The following is a 12,049-nucleotide window of genomic DNA, read 5'->3' on the forward strand; positions in this document are numbered from 1 at the left end:
GGTCTCCCACAGTTCCTGGCGGTTCATTGTGAATGCACAAGGGGGTCGGTGAATCTGCTTGTGTTTATTGTTCTTCTGTGATTTGTTGAATTTCTAGATTTTTCAACTTTCTGTTTTGTGTTTTGATCTTGCTATTGGGACTTGTTTACTTTGAATTACCTCCATGGAGCTTCATTTTGATTGTGAAGAATAAATCTTTTATTGTAAAAAGATTCTACAAGGCCATTTCTGTCTAGTTGGGGGTTTTGATAGGATTTCTCCCTCTAGTGGAAGTTCTTTTGGGACTTTCGTACTTTTGCACTTCTAATTTACAGCTTTTACATTATATACAATACTATACATACCTTCCATAGATCAGACGTGAAACATGGACATGTACGGAATGCAGTACAACAGTGAGATTAACAGGACAGGCTCTTTCAAACTCTCAGCACTGCACCCACAGATGCTGATTTCGAGAACCTTTGATGAGAAACCAAAGCAATTGCAACTGACCTTGGCTATCCGCTTCTGTCCTGTCTGGCCCTGCTTCATCTTGGAGAAGTAATGGTAGTAAAGAGAGATGTAGGTCATGATGGACTTCTCATCTGGCTGAGGCACTGCTACATCCTCAGCATCAAGCAGTCGGGAGATACCCAGTTCTGTTTCGGCGATGTTGAAGGCGTTGTTGAGGTTCTGCAGAGGCTGCTTTGGTGTTAAACGTTCATAGTCAAGTAGATCTGGCCTTGGAAACAAGCAAATGCTTGTTAGATAATAAAACAAAACCTTCATTTGGAGCTTACATATTATAATGGGTCAAGATTTGGTTCATTGTGTGGTGAGTGTGGCAATGAGCTATCAGCGCATGCTCCCAACCTCACACTTCATGGTTTGGAACTCATTACTAAACCCAACCAACCCTGACTTAAGTCCTAAGGTACCCCCTTCTACTCCTAAGAAAGCCAGATTCAGTGGAGCAGCTGCTGCCCACTCGAGCTTCAGAGCAGCAGAAGACAAGCCTACCTGTGAAAATGAATGAGGGCGTTGAAAGCCAAGCCATCCCGCCAGCTGCTGGAGAAGTCCTGCACATTGACATTTGAGTACTTGGCTGTTCTACGTTGGCACCAAATCAGGAGAGCTTCTTTGGCAGAGCGACGGGCTGCACTGGCAACAAACTCATCCTGTAACAATTGACAGTGGGATTGTTTGATTTCTGATTCATAATATAAGGGATGAAACTCCAAACCCCTACTCCCCATTTCATTTCCCTCCATAGAGTAGGTACCCTCCCACCACCAGAGGCCTTGTCTTCCTGACCTCCAAGACCACTTACTTCCAATAAGAACTGAGACCATAGCCCACAATTCACTAGGTACTCACCTCATCCAAAGTAATGGCAGCAATTTGGAAACGGAGGATGATGATCCAGATTAGGCCCAAAATCATGGTCCGATCTTCATCAACAATATTCTCTGGGCCAATCAAATCCACTTTAATCTGCAGAGGGTTAAAATGGCAATGGCAGTGTAATCAGGAAGGTGATTGTCATGACATGAAGGAGAGAGGCCCGTGAAATGACTGTATTAACACACACACACACACACAGAGCCCCCCTGGAAAGGCAAAATAAAGTTACAGAGGTTCAAGAATCCTGGACCTTTTTTTTTTTGCTGGGGGATGAAACCATTAAGACCTGCAGTCACTTTGACTCCTGGATCTCCATATTTGCCAAGAGTGGCTAAAGGAGGATACCAAAGTTTTGGTAGGAATGGCTGGTGTGTACAGTTGAGGGCTGAACATGCTCTACTGGGTGTTGTGCTTCGCCAAGAGATATCGGCTTCTATGGCTGCAGGGCCTTACCTTTGTTTTAAGGAACTGGATAGCAATGCTGTTGTTTTCAAGGCAGTGCACACGGAGGGTCTTCCTGCTGGGGGTCTGAAGCTTTTCCCCAGAAATGAGCTCCAGCAGTCGGATAAGATAGACACCAGTCTTTAGCTCTGTGTAGACATCTTTTATCTCAATGTCCACCTGCAGAAACAGACATTAATTAGGGTCCAAATGAGATGGAGAGGGGCTCTTCTCATGTGATGTAATATTATGAGAAGACTGACCAGCTCATGAGGAAAAATGCAAAGTGGTCCGACCACTGTGTTACATAATATACCAAGTGGACTGGCTGCAGTGGAGCACATGAAAGAAGCCAACTGACAAATCAGAAGATGGAAATGGTTGGATTCCTCACAAGATTAATTATTAAAAGTGGACTGACCACCCTGTTATGGAGGGTCTTGACCCTTTATGAGCATTTATAACAAGTTGATGGACCAGTCGGAAGATAAAATATTGCAAATTTACAGACCCATCACAAAATGAAACACTAATAGAGCACTCATTAATTGCTCTTTCATGCAGTACAAGTGTATTGGCCCCTTATGAGCATATATAATTAGCTGAATGGCCAAACACAGTGAGCTGATCTCCATAAGATTAAATAAGTGCACTCCATTATGTAATATTACAGGAATGTTGGCAATCAAAAACTGAAATATGGAATTAGGACTGACCACTACATTAAACATACTATTAGAAGCATGTTGATCCTTTCTGGGTGTGCATAACAAGATGATAAAGCAAACCTAAGATGATGTATTACAAGTGAAATGACTATCACATTGTGTGACTTTCAGGGGGGATGGCAGTGCATGAGCAAGTATTGCAAGTTGGCCGACTCCTCAGAAGATTAAATATTACATATGGACTGGCCCAAGAAAGTGAAGAAACGGCTGTGGTCTGTTCATTATGGACTGTCAAAGATGGGAAAATATCTGAGGTCAAGTACCCTTCACCTGATGAATTATTGCAACGTGAGAGAACATTCCAGCATTGTGCTTATACGGCCTTATCCAGTCTCCATCACCTTACACCATTTATATAATTCCAGAAACAAACATCTTTTGTATTTTTCCACTGAATCATAAATAAATATCCCTAAGCTTGAAAAACCCTGGAGATGTGCAGAGAGGAGAAGAGAGGTGCAGTGTGTTGCTCTGAGTGTCCCCCTCGTCTGCGTGTGGTCACCTTGTTTTTTGAGAAGACGTTGTTAATCCAGTTTGTGAAGGTCTTCTTTTGTACGGCCATCCGCTGCTCCTGCAGCTCCTTGATTCTCCCCTTCTCATATTCTGCATCCATTCTGACAACGAGAGAGAGATAGACAGACAGAAAACATGAGCGACTGAGGCGAGCACCGACATAACAAGACAGTCCGGCCGAGGAAATGATGGTCTGATTGAGGGTCTGGGTATACTGGCATAAAAGAAGAAACATAAAATATCAAATTAAAAAAAATTAAAGCAACATGAAATTCAATATTTAAGTGACTTTCATTTTGAAGGCAACTGTGGATAGTAATTAGTACGAGGATATTATGATGTAGTTTCTTCATACACCAAGTGGTGCAACTTGGACACATCATCAGTAATGAACTCAGGCTCATAAAGGTGCTGTAGGCATTAGCTCATCAGACACCCTCACCCAGGTGGTCCCCAGCTTGTGTCCAAGTACACCATGGATCACCCCTCTTGACTCACAACCACCTTGATGCTTTTTCTGCAGCGCTGATGATGTTCTTGGTGGCTCTTCTTTCCTGCAACCCCCTAATGCCAAGAAGACTGAGTGCCAGATGTAGAGACCATCCTGCAAAGCCCCTGCAGCCCACCTTAATCAGGCTTTCCACATTCCTCTACCAGTTCGAGGTGTTTTGCCTTCTCGCACTCATGGGGCTTCTCTATTCAGTCTCCCCAGGGAACAGTGAGTTCCACCACAGTCACTCGGTTAGACTGGTCAGATATTAAGACCAAACCCGGCATGAGTGTCGTCCTCACCAAACTTCAACTGCTTTCCTAGGTCAGCCAGCAGCCTGATTGGGTCCCTGAGCTCCACTTAGGGGTTTTGCCTGTCTTAACAAAGGCAGTGGTGTGCCTTACTGGAAGCGGGTGTTTGCTCTGTTGAATTCCAGTGCAGATGGTGTCATGGTCATGGCACCACCTATACCTCCTCTCTCCCAAGACTTTCAGGCAGCAGCTCAAGACGTGCTCCAAAGAACCACTTGCCTGGCACAGGCGGCATGCTGGGGTATCAGTGGGGGTCTGGGAAGGACATCATACACCGACTGAATGAGAAACTTCACTCTCGCTGGCTCGGATTTCCAAAGTTCTGCCCACGTGATCTTTCAGGCAGTTATTTGATCCCAGCTGATCAAAGTTCCTTGTTGGCACACAGCCACTGCCCAGCTACGCCGGTCCTCTTCCAGTTCTGCACTACCAGTCAAATGTTTGGACACACCCAGAAACTTTCATGTTTTTGATAGAAACTGATACTTTTGATTTTATCAAGATATGATTAAATCAAATTAAAAATTCAGCCGTGACATTACTGTTGTTTCTAATGGCTATTACTGCTTGAAATAACTGATTTTTAATGTATTATTCACGTATGACCGCCAAGCCTCATTTTTAGGTGCCATTCCTTCAGTGTCCTAATGGCCAACTTCCAGAGCTTATCCTTAATTCGTCATTTTTAAGTGCTGATTGGTTGTTAGAGTAACCTTTATAAATGCATTCACACCTCTCAAACTTGTTATTCTGTTCACTTGATTTCAAACTTCCATCTTAAACTTCCATTTCCTTATTTGGCGGACGCCTTTTTCCAAGGCGACTTTCAACATTTATGATACAATCGCTTACACATCTTTTTGGTTTTCCAGCTCGAGCACAGGCAGCTCAAGTGACTGGCTCAGGGTCACACAGTGTCAGTAGCAGGATTTGAACCCACAGCCTCAGGGACAGAAATCCAGAGTCTTAAGGTACTGGCATTCCTAAAGTTCAGCCAAAATGAAAACAGCTTTCTCAAGAAACACGTCAGTCTGTTGTATGTGTGCAGAATGAAGGCTATTCAATGTGACAGATTACCAAGAAACTGAACATTTCATACAAAGGTTTCTTAAGAGAACAGAGCAAACTGGTCTAACCAAGATAAAAAAAAAGAAAGGGAAGGCCGAGAATCAGAACTTAGTAAGAGGATAAAGACATCAGAGTGTGTAGCTTGAGAAACAAAAGCCTTCCGGGTCCTCAGTTGGATATAAAGATACACCAAATACCAGTGTCATCTGCAACAAAGAAATGACGACTCTGGGATGCTGACCATAATGCACTTTTCCAGTCGTCTTCTGCCCAATGCCAGGGTTCTTTTCCCTGTTTTAACCTTCTCTTTATATTTGCCAGGTTCAGATACAGCTTTTATTTCTAAAACTCTGACTCTAAGGCCAGCGTCCTTTGCCGTGTTTTTAAGGAAGAAGCCAACTGAGGCCCAGTAAGGTGTTTATTTCACAAACGACACACTCTGATGTTCTTGTGCAGCTGTCCATCTGGGCCTTGCCCTGGTTTTTCTGTCCTGGTTAGCTCAGTTCACTCTCTACTCTCAGGACAGTAACAGACACCTTTGTATGAAATCTTCAACTTCTTGGCAGTTTCTCATATGGAAGTGCCTTCATTCTGCAAAAAACAAAGAAACACAAAACCAAACAATAGATTGACGTGTTTCTTGAGAAAGCTTTTTTATTTTGGCCATTTTTAACCCAAAGGTGAACTTTAGGAATGCCAGTGCCATGCAACCTACATGGACAGAATAACAGGTGACAGTGGTGCTAATGCCATTACAAAGGTTTCTCTAATAACCGATTAAAATTTAAAACCAAAGTAAGGCTAAGCTAAGGGAGCTGACCACCAGCACACTGAATGAATAGTTGCTGAAAATGGGGCTTTGCAGTCATATGTGAATATTAAAGTCAAAATCATTTCAAGCAGTAATGGCCTTTGGCAACACTAGAAGAGTCTTGGCTGTATTTTTAAATCAACTTAATGATATCGTAGCGTCAGCTTCTATCAAAACCATGAAATGTCCGGGTGTATCCAAACATTTGACTGGTAGTGTCCATTTCACAACAATGGCTGCTTTCTATACATTACAACAAAGCTTGGCTAGCGATTGTGTACACCACATCATGGCTGTCATCCTGTAAGCTGTGCATTAGTCAGAGCTGAGCTCTCTTACTCACTATAGAGTGTCACACAGTACACTACATCTCAGTCACACCCGTACAGCCGAGATGGAGAAGATCCAGAGATGAGACAAAACTAAAAACAAAAATTGAAGCAAAAATAACAGCAAACCTCAATACGTGGAAGACAAATCAAAGTCAAAAAGACACACTCTGAGATGAACGAAACACAAAGTTCTCACATCGAGAGGAGACACCAGGGGAAGGAGAGAGCTTTAGTCCGGTGGCACCAGCGATGTGACACATGGCAGACAGCCAGGATGTAACCGAATCAAACCCATCAAATGGAAGTGCCCGTTAAAAACAAAATGGTGTCTGAAATGTTACACATAAATTTAAATAATCATAATTATAGAAGAAAAATAGAAACTAACATTCAATTTGGATTCCATGATGACAAAAAACACAAACAGCTTCAAAAACCATTAAGTAAAGGAAGAGAAAATGAATAAAAAATTAACTCAGTAGGTGTCCGATGATGTTTACTGTACATTATGGGACACTACAATGAGGATAGACAGACAGACAGCATTATCAAGCTATCTAATAAAGTACATTAGAACATTAGAGCAGGCCATTCAGCCCAACAAAGCTCACCAGTCTTAATCATTTAATTCTTCTACAAAGATATCAAGTCAAGTTTTGAAATCCCTAAAGTCCTACTGTCTACCACACTACTTGGTCGCTTATTCCAAGTGTCTGTGGCTCTCTGTGTAAAGAAAAACTCGCTAACGTTTGTGCGAAATTTACCCTGAACAAGTTTCCAACTGCGTCCCCATGTTCTTGATGAACTCATTTTAGAATAACAGTCGTGATCCACTGTACGGATTCCCTTCATGATTTCAAACATTTCAATCATGTCTCCTCTTAATTTTCTTTTACATCAACTGAAGGGGCTCAGCTCTTTTAATCTTTCTTTATAATTCATTCCCTGTAGCCCTGGAATCAGCCTAGTCGCTCTTCTCTGGACCTTGTCCTTCTTGTAGCCTGGAGACCAAAACTGCACACAGTACTCCAGATGAGGCCTCACCAGTGCGTTATAAAGACTGAGCAGGCCCTCCTTGGGCTTGTGATCTACACATCAGGGCGCTGTATAACATGACATTCTGTTAGCCTTCTTAATGGCTTCTGAACACTGTCGGGAAGTCGATAGCTTAGAGTCCACTATGACTCCTAAATCCTTCTCATAAGGTGTCCTCTCGATTTTGTGACCGCCCATTGTGTATTCAAACCTAACATTTTTACTTCCTATGTGTAATACTTTACATTTACTGACATTTTATTTCATCTGCCACAAATCTGCCCAAGCCTGTATGCTATCCAAGTCCTTCTGTAATGATATAACGGATTTCAAATTATCTGCTAATCCACCTATCTTGGTATCATCTGCAAACTTAACCAGCTTGTTACTTATATTCCTATCTAAATCGTTTATATATATTAACAATAGCAGCGGCCCTAACACTGACCCCTGTGGAACACCACTCTTAACACTAGATAGGAAATGCACTATTATCTATTTAACAGACAGACAGACAGACAGACTTAAGAAGGACTGATACAGAGAGAGTGATGTAATCGCCACTGTCGTTCTCGCTGGGCCTAGCAGGCTGAGAGAGACGCCCCAACAGTCTGCCCCTCACAGTAATTGATTTGTAAGTGCACTGTAAACAATGAAATCTACCAAAGGAAAAGTTTTGATATCAACCTTGTGTGCCCAATTGCAAGATTTATTGACTTCTAAGTAGACATTTTTATTTAACATTGTTTAGTTTATTTTAGGAAATCTTGTCAAGTATGTTTTGTTTACACGGTTTTCAATTTGTTTTGCTAAATAATAACTCTTTACTATTATATTACATTTTTCTTGTTACTCAAAGTGCTTTTTTTAACACAGTGAGTGGGGGAGCCACTTCAGCCTCCACCCGGATGATGCGACGGCAGCCATTCATCCACCAGAACGCTCACCACAGATGAGCTGGTAGGTGGTGATGAGACAGATAAAGGACAGGGGGTTTGAATGACCAAACTGTGGTGGATGATTTAGTCAGGGCATCAGGATACACCCGACTCTTTATGAAGGCTGCCCAGGGAACTTTAAAGACCACATAATGTCAGGACCTCGATTTTATGTCTCTTCCGAAGGACGTCACCATATTTACAGCACAGTGTCCCCATCGCTGCACTGGGGCATTGGAATCCACACACAGACCACAGGGTAAGTGTCCCTTCTTCCAGCAGCCACCCAAGCTTTTCCCAGATGGTCTCCCATCCAAGTACTGGCCAAGCTTCAGGTAGGTGACCTGTTCTAACGTGCAGGTGCAAATAAAAGCAGAGCAGCACCCCTTTCTTTTTTGTTTCTAGTTTTTGCCGTGCTGTTTAGGCCATGTGTGTCTGGGTCATTCACAGGGTGGGCAGCATCACTCACAATCCACGCTTGTGTGGACAGAGTCCACATGTGTGAAGTTCTGGGCGTGAGAGCAGACCAGCCCAATAACAGACTTGGCACGCTCCGCTCGTCCTACGATGATACAGAAGGTGAGTCGCGTGCACCAATGTGGCAGGTTAGGCCCACCGCATAGGCGTATTAGTAGGACTGAATGGTGGGCACGGCTCCAGGTGTGTCGTGTTTTAAGGACCAGCTCTATGTGGCAGGGATGACATCAGCGAGTTCAGATAAAGAGCATTCCTTCAGTTTCATGCTCTTCGCTGGCCGATTACACCCAAGAATTTACAAGCAGAGTTTGAACTGCGTGAGCCGATGGCAAGCAGCCGACTGCCAACGGCCCTCTGACTTGCAGACTTTGGTGTCACGAGTGAGAGACGTGTGGTGGCCCGGACCACTCGAGCAGGGGAGCAGATTTTTGTTAAGAGGCCCAAGTCTCGTTCAGTTCTGCCGTTACCCTCATAAGCAGCCATCAGCTGAAGCATTGTTGGGCATGGCTGCTGTGTTAGAGGCCATTTGTGCATAAAATGAAAAAATTCTACAGAAATCACAAGTGCGGTGCTCTTTTCTTAAATATCCCCTTTTAAAGTTTGGGCTTGGTGGGCTGTCTGAGTAAATCTGATGTCTGAGCATTTTAAAAAGCATACTGGAATTAGATGGCGGGGTGATAAGAAGTGGACTGAGAAGAACATTGCACAGAAACACAAGAGGCAGCCTGGTGGTGCAGTGGTTAGCTCAGCTATCTTTCAGATTCTGTGTGAGGCTTCAATGTGCTCCTCGTGTCTGCTTAGGTTCTCCTCCCACATCCCCCCCACAAAAACATGTAGGTTGAGGTAAATTAGCCATTCTGGGCTGGCACTGCATTCAGGCCTGGTTCCTGCTTTGCACCCAGTGCTGTCAGGATAGGCTATAGCCCACCGTGACCCTCGATTGGATTGAGTGTGCCATGTCCCAAGCTCTTTACAAACACCCAACTATTTGTAAAGAGACCCTGACATGGGCTGGCATCCCATCTAAAGTGCGCTCCTACCGTACACCCACCATTGCAGCTAAAAGATGCCGGACCACGTCATACGAATAAACAGTTTAATAGCACAGTGGGGCTAAGACCACCCTTCTCTCACAGCTTGTGTCACAATTTTAAACAATTAGAGTTTGTTTATTCCTTTAAAAGCTCTACTGTTTTTCTTTCCCGATTGAAGGTTTCGATGTCAGCCCACCAAACACCTTTAGTGCATATCCCAGCCTGTCCACCCATTCAGAACGGTGAGCCCCCCATCACCGGTATGAAGTTCACTGCACATTCCCACTTGAAGACAATCCTGATGAGCTGCCATGAAAGACACACAAATCAAAACAAAAGCCTACCTAAATGAGGGGCAAAAACAAACCACCCCCCCCCCCCCCCCCCACCCCCTCACACTTTGTCAGAAGAAGTGAAGCCCCCAGCACATGTAATCACAACCAAAAAAAGTCTCCATAAAAAGTGCAAGCCTACCTTGTGCCAACAGGAGCAGGCGCGCTTGACACACTCAGAGCTTCTCCTTCTCGCTGTGCGACTTTCCTTTCAAGACGCGTTCAGAGTTCAAGTGGAGCGGCCTTTAAGCGGCCCCACCCACACCTAACGCCCCCGACTAAAGGTTGAAGCAGAGACTGCAGCAGCAGGGCAGCCGACTCGACAGCAACAGTCGTTCATAAACATCAGTCTGGTTTATATTCCGCCTTTTAAGATGGAAACACTCGTCAAATCAATGAAAACGCAAGAGGAAGACAAAGAAGCAAACAAGGTGCCTGGTTTGACCCAAGCAACATAAAAAAAAAGCCTCCTACCACTGGTTCACCCAAGGAACTGTGAAAGCTCCAGCACTGGACCCCCAGGATCCCACTTCTGTGACATGCAAAATGCAAGCAGAGTCTGTGCCGCCCGAGGTCATCGTCACACTTCCAATGACCGTTTCTCACTTTATCCATTAGTCTCGTAACCTGGGAGGGTCTAGTAGAGTCTCATCAGACAGTTAGGTTGGGTTAGGTAGACTTTATTATCCTGGAGGGAACGTTTGTTTTCAGCGGGAAAGTACAAAATGAAAAGATACAACAGTTGGCAACCATTGTTACCGCATTAACACACACTGAAGATGAGTACAAAGAAGAAGAATCAGGAGTACACAAAACCATAAATCACAATTGAACATTTAGCAGCATCCCTACTAGTAACAGAATTCAAAATGTTTATAGCTCTGGAAATTAAAGACTTCTTAACGCTGTGGCTCTTTACCTTTGGAAACCTGAAGGTGCACTCTGAAGGCACCAGCTGGAATTCACAGCAAAGAGGAAGGGGGCTGTCTGGCATGGCTGAGTGGGCTTGCCTTCTTTCTAAGGTGTTTGCAATATAATACAATTTATTTGTGCATAGTAGCCCAAAAATCACACAAGAAGTGCTGCAATGGGCTTTGACAGCCACACAGCCTTGACTCTCTAAGAAGACAAGGAAAATTTCCCAAAAAAAAACATGCAGGGAAAAAAAAAATGGAAGAAACCTTGGGAAAGGCACTTCAAATAGAGACCCCTTTCCCGGTAGGTTGGGAGTGAGGTGGGTGTCAAAAAAAGGGGTAAATACAACAAAATACACAAAACAGAACAAAATAAAACACAAGTAATCCTCAATACAATATAATAGTGCAACAGAAATATTACAAGTACAGAGCGGAATATGAGTGATGGAGGTCCGCAATGAGCCAATCGTTTGACTGCTAGTTTTTATAACGTTGTTGGGTTATTTAGAGGTCCCCAACTCCGATCCTGTAGAGCCACAGTGATTACAGGTTTTCATTCTAACCATCTTCTTAATTAGTGATTAGTTTTGGCTACTAATTAACTTCATTTAATTTATTTGCTATTTAAGGCTCATACCCTTTGAATCAGGACTGAGCAGCGTCAATCCTGGATGGCTGTAGTGGCTTCAGGTGTTTGTTCCAACCTATTTGTTTCATGAGAAATCATTCATTGTTGATGAAGCGCTTATCGCTCAAGTGACCTTTTTTAGTTGTCTCACTTGTTAAGATTTTGAATCCTTAATTGTTTATGCTAGTCGTAAACAGCCGTATTCATTGTTTTAACTGATCCTTTTTAGCAATAAGATGCCAATGACACAGGAACCAGCCGTTCTACGTCTAGCTTGTCTCCATTTCCACCCGTGTGTACTCATCATTCACTATTTGGTTTCATTCAGTACTCAGAAGGGAACTGAAGAGAAAGTGAAGAACTGAAAATTACTCATCCACTTTAAATCACTTGTATCATTAGAAAGGACAAAAAATCTACAATTTAAGAATGAATTAACATGGTAGAGTTAAAACACTAACAAGCCACGGAATTAAATAAGATCTGATATTAGTGAGGACTGGCTTCTAATTAAAAGATGGGTTGGAACAAAAACCTGCAGCCACTGCGGTCCTCCAGGGTCGGAGCTGACCACCCCAGTTTATATTCTTACTGCTGAGGTGGCCAAA

At 43.4% G+C, this 12,049-nt stretch overlaps 1 protein-coding gene across 1 annotated transcript in view; it reads right to left on the minus strand.

The window, feature by feature from the left end:
• Window positions 1–3,239, minus strand: part of sptbn5 (spectrin, beta, non-erythrocytic 5) — a 153,835-nt gene extending 150,596 nt beyond the window's left edge. The window contains exons 1-5 of the mRNA XM_051919747.1: window positions 3,058–3,239; window positions 1,840–2,007; window positions 1,360–1,476; window positions 1,003–1,160; window positions 496–724 (exon numbers count right to left, since the gene is read on the minus strand). Coding sequence (XP_051775707.1) covers window positions 496–724; window positions 1,003–1,160; window positions 1,360–1,476; window positions 1,840–2,007; window positions 3,058–3,168 — 783 coding nt within the window. The 5' untranslated portion in view covers window positions 3,169–3,239. The remainder of the gene's footprint in view (window positions 1–495; window positions 725–1,002; window positions 1,161–1,359; window positions 1,477–1,839; window positions 2,008–3,057) is intronic.
• Window positions 3,240–12,049: the final 8,810 nt, after the last annotated feature.

This window comes from Erpetoichthys calabaricus, chromosome 16 (genome assembly GCF_900747795.2).
Source record: "Erpetoichthys calabaricus chromosome 16, fErpCal1.3, whole genome shotgun sequence".
Classification (NCBI taxonomy): Eukaryota; Metazoa; Chordata; class Cladistia; order Polypteriformes; family Polypteridae; genus Erpetoichthys; species Erpetoichthys calabaricus.